The sequence below is a fragment of the Oryza sativa genome, chromosome 7 (genome assembly GCF_034140825.1).
Source record: "Oryza sativa Japonica Group chromosome 7, ASM3414082v1".
Taxonomy (NCBI): domain Eukaryota; kingdom Viridiplantae; phylum Streptophyta; class Magnoliopsida; order Poales; family Poaceae; genus Oryza; species Oryza sativa.
In genome coordinates, this window is record NC_089041.1 from 9232589 (window position 1) to 9237702 (window position 5114).

General features: G+C 39.8%; 1 protein-coding gene across 1 annotated transcript; it reads right to left on the reverse strand.

Annotated features, from left to right (window-relative positions):
- Positions 1 to 1083: 1083 nt before the first annotated feature.
- On the reverse strand, positions 1084 to 3769 carry LOC107276161 (transcription factor GHD7-like). Its single transcript, XM_015790784.3, has 2 exons — positions 3089 to 3769; positions 1084 to 1443 (listed from the first exon to the last, which is right to left on the reverse strand). The coding sequence occupies exons 1-2, from the start codon at positions 3530 to 3532 to the stop codon at positions 1114 to 1116; spliced, it is 774 nt and encodes a 257-aa protein (XP_015646270.1). The 5' UTR covers positions 3533 to 3769; the 3' UTR covers positions 1084 to 1113.
- Positions 3770 to 5114: the final 1345 nt, after the last annotated feature.

Here is a 5114-nt window from a genome sequence, read left to right on the forward strand (position 1 = left end):
TATGTATTACAAATTATTTTAACTTGTCAAACATGAAATTCATTCAATATCATATCAGAAACTAGTTTCCGGCCAATAATTTCTTTCCAAGTAATTTCATAACTAAAGGTGAACGGAACAGAAGTTAGCTAGATTTATTTCCCAAGTTTTAGTGGCTGTGTGCTATTAAAAAGGAACCAATTTTTAGTTGGATATTGTGCATGATACATGTATGCTCTCTCATGGCACAAATATATATACATGCATGCACAATAATATTTCTCTATCATCTTATCTTATGTTCCACTATTATATTGTGTGTGATGTATGCATGGAAGAATTAATTAAGGACCCTGTTTTCTTTAGACATTTATTTTGGTGTGCCAACATGGTTATCGATCTTTAGCGAAAGTATATATAGAGGATACGTGGAACTTTGAATTAGGGATTTTTCTTGTAACCTAGTCAATTTGGACAAAATCTGAAAGACTAGCACTTGAATCCAAATAATTATCCTATGTATCCCAGCACCATTAATTGTGCTTCCTGATCAGAGCTACTGCATGCGGGATTCAATTTTGGCAAAAGAAATATTAGCTGGTTTAAAGAATATAAAGAGTGATAAAGCATCTAAGGAACCTCTTGATTCTTGAACAAATATATGTTTGAATCATACATTTCCATGATCAACCTTCTTATCTTCATGCAGATCAACCTTCTTATTCAGCAAGCTAATGTATATGCATGCAATCAAGTTTTCTGAATGGGCCATCGATCACTAATTATATATATATATATATATATATATATATATATATATATATATATATATTACCGAATTGCATGCCTAAATATATAGGTTATATGCAAGCACATATATATATATATATATATATATATATATATATATATATATATATATATATATATATATATATATATATATATATATATATATATATATATATATATATATATATATATATATATATATATATATATATATATATATATATATATATATATATATATATATATGTATGTATGGTCTAATAATGCATATATATATATATATATATGTGATGCATGATGATCAGTCATATATAGTCAGTGGTATATACGCACTGTAATTATCTATCTGAACCATTGTCCAAGCTCAAGCCTACTAGGATCGACATAGGTGGATGGCGGTGCGACAGCTTCCTGATCAGGTTCTTTGGCGAAGCGACCTCTCACTCGGGGCCTCATCTCGGCATAGGCTTTTCTGGACGCGTACCGGATTTGCTTCTCGTAGCACCTCTTCTTCCTCTTCTCCTTGTACCTCATCAGCTTGGCCTCCCTCTCCACCATTGCGCCAACCACCGTGTTTGGGTTCAAGCTCTCCCCATCATCGGCCATGGCGGCCACCATCTCCTTGGGCATCGAGCTCGCTGCGTCAGTGAACGTGCTCCCACAATATGACATCTGCAAAACTAGTTAGTTAATAGATGTACAATTAAGAAGCTCGAATACAATTAATCATCGTATGTACAAAACATAGAAGTTACAATCCAGATGTACGCATAAGCAAATGCAGTTAGTTGTAACCTCCCTTGATTTATATGGGCATATTTTGTTTCAGAGTCTACTTTCAAATAAGAATGTATATATGGACATGATTTTGTGCCCCAATATATTTTGCCCTAGGGGCCTGGGTCCATTAATTTTATAAGGCATATTTTAATTTCAAAAAGACAAATTTGCAGATTTTTTACTAGCATTAATCAAATTAATTACAATGATGCGTATTCACATTTCATCCTACACGTTTTATTCATTTATTACATACGCATATAGCTGGAAAGCTAGAAGAGCATACATCGATCGGCCACCATTAATTAACTGTGTCAGATAATTGAACCACATAAAATGTGACGATCGATGCATTTACAAATTAGTCTGAAATTGTGTAAGGGCACACTCTGTGAGTCCGTGACTTTGTTAACACTGAATTATAACAACTTGTAATTAAGGGTTAAAAAGGCATATACACATACTATTTCCTACTATACTTTTTTTTTTGAAAACCTATTTCCTACTATACTAAAGTTTCATTTACACATAGATTGATTTAGAATCCGAAACCCATGGATATGTCTCCCTTTTAACTTCTACGGCAATCAAGTTGTTTTTATAGTTTGAATGTGCAGTACGTGTGTTTGAATCACACATGTATATGCATCTCCTTGCAGTTCTAAAGAAATATATATATACATTTGCTTGCTCGTATTACTTCTCAACAAACTGTAAGTAAATAGACCGAGAAGCACAATATCTCCTTACAGTTCTATTTTTATTTTGGTTTTAGCAAGATCTGCATATGTATAACTGATGGTATATATGCTGAATATAGCAAACTACAACATCAAAATTCATCTTTTTTTTTCCATTTTCCTCTACTGATATGTAGAAGAAAGCGCCAGAAAGCAAGCAATGATGTTTCCTGACATATAAGTAGATTACACCATCAATATTTAACATACGCTTATATATGGGGAAATAAGTATTTCTAGATTATAAAATTAGCCTCTGACTTGTTTTTACAATCTAAAATATAGCTACCGAACTCGAAAAGCACACGCGACTATCTAAAAGTATATATACTGACTTAACCGTACATATACGTATGTGGAATCGTACAGTATAGACAGAGGCTGGATCCGTATGCATATGCAATGAAATATATCATCGAATTAATTAAGTCGCCATCGAAAGATGCAAATCACATCCCACACACGGCCCTCACATATATAGCTAGAAACAATACTATAAACCAGCTGCTGCAAGCCAGTAATTAATTAATTAAGCTCCAAATTAATTCAAACTTGGTATATATTGATCGATTATTTGACCTTTGATAGTTTGAAGTTGTACGGCATATAGGCAGCAGAAATGAAGAGTTGTTTTTGACTAAATAACAAAAACAAAGAAGCCAAGAAAAGACGAGGAGGATCGATGAATCAATCAAGAATTCATCAATTAATAATATATAAGATGGAAATTAATAATCGACACGGCTCAATCGAGCCGATCATGCCGGCCGGATCAGGATTATTGGATTGATACTCACGATGGTGGCGCTGGCCGCGGCCTCGGCGTGCCGGCCGCCGCCGCCGCCGAGGCCGAGCCCGGCGTCCAGGTCGGGCCGTTCGCCGAGGGAGACGTCGAACGTGAGCCCGCCGGCGCCGGTGTTCCTCCTGAACAGCGACGGCGGCGCCACGACGCCGTCGTACGGCGGCTGCCGATGATGCATCCCGGCGGCGGCAGCAACGGGCGACGGCGGCGGGTAGTCATCGAACAGCCAGGCCACGCTCTCGCCGTCGTCGCCGCCGCCGTCGTTGCCGAAGAACTGGAACTCGTGCACCGGTGGCGCCGGGGCGCCGATCCCCTGGCACGCACTCGGCGGGAAGACGAAGGGGAATCCATCATCATCGTGGCGATGGCGGGAGCAACAGCCGCCACCGTCGGCGCCGCACAGGCCACATCCTTCTCCGGCTGCTGGTCCCATCGACATGAACGGATAAATCAAACTCGATCGAGCTACAAACAACAACTAGCTAGAGCTAGCTAGTAAGTTAGCTATAGCAGGTGAGGTCACTTGAGCTCGATCAGCTCAGCTAGCTAGGGTTGTGAAATGCTTGTGATCACTGATCGATCAGCGAGATCGATGACTTGTAATAATATAGGTACAAGAAGAAGAAGAAGAAGAAGACAGGGCAAGTTGGGGATGAGGGAAAGGTAGGGGGGCCATTGCGAGATCATATTATGATCGATCGAGGAGAGCGGGGCGATCTGTGGATGGATTTGGTCCTTACGTGGAGGAATCCGGCCGCCTTTTTTCACCTGATAATTTGGCGACTCCTCATTGGCCATCCCCATTGCAACCAGATCCCCCCAAGGATCTTCTGCGCTGGCTGGACTTCACTACCCATGCCCCCCTCTAGCTCCTATTATATTATATCCCCCCAAGACTAGGAAAATGTCCATGAATTAGATGGATATATCAGGGCAATCTCAATGTATATGGGTCTAGTGTGATCTTAGAAGTGGCCCATGAATAGTTTGATTGTTGTTAAAGCAATTCCCATAATGCTATTGCTGAAACGGATTTGCTAGTTTTCTATCGACAGAAAACGGGGGTAAATTCTTTCGAATTTTTGACCGTCAGATTCATCTCAAGATTCGTGCTGGCGCGTTCATGGAAAAAAATCCCGTGTGAGAAACATAATTTGTGCGCTGCATGGGGTTCGAACCCAGGACCTCGATCCCACCAGCTTGCAAGTTTTTTAAAAAATTAGCAAGTTACATGTTACTTATACTCCAGTTATACCCTAGTTACAGTAACTACATTATTATCTCTATCAAATTAGATATAAAGTTGCATATATTATTTTAATACATCTATACAAGTTATATAATTATTATAGTGTAGTTCTAGTAAAATTATGTACTATAGTTAGATTTGAAAGTTTTTTACTCAAAAAACCTGCAACAGTTTTTTAGCTAATCCCTTGCTGAAATTTAACAATAATATGGGGCCCTTATGAGATAGAAAAACCTGCTTTTCAGCTCTTGTTCATGACATAAATGAGAGAGAGAATATTTTCTTTATGCTTGTGGTAGACCTTAAGTATAAGATGCACTCTAAGCTAAAGCTATTTCTCACAATGTATGTGTTCCACTTTATAAATGTAATCATTGCCATAAGGTTACCTTTCGATATACCGTGGTTGCTCTCATACATATGACTGATAATAGATTGAGGGTGTGGCGCGGTCTTCGGCGCACGAAGGCTAGCCGGCGGGGACGGGGTGCAGTGGTCCCACACATCGGCAGAGGTTGAGCTGTGGTGGAGCATCGGTGCGTCAGCCGTGGATTTGCAGGTGATGAGCGGTGGGTGAAAACCCAGCTTGGTCTTGACTGGACCGACAACGATGGTTCATTCCCCCTCCTGAGGGCGTTGTCGTGCCGTCTCATCCCTCAAAGGTGTTTGCCAGGCGAAAGCCCAATCTTGGCTCTTTTGAGTCCCTGACGGATGGTGGCGACGGTTTTCCGTCGCTTCTCTCGTTGGAGACGTCGTTTAGGCATCCCCTTGC

What these genes read in the sequence shown, in the direction of transcription:
- LOC107276161 (XM_015790784.3), bottom strand. Translation starts at nt 3,532, where the DNA reads ATGTCGATGGGACCAGCAGCCGGAGAAGGATGTGGCCTGTGCGGCGCC. An exon ending in CCGCGGCCAGCGCCACCATC is followed by an intron (nt 1,444 to 3,088) that starts GTGAGTATCAAT and finishes CTAGTTTTGCAG; the next exon opens with ATGTCATATTGTGGGAGCAC.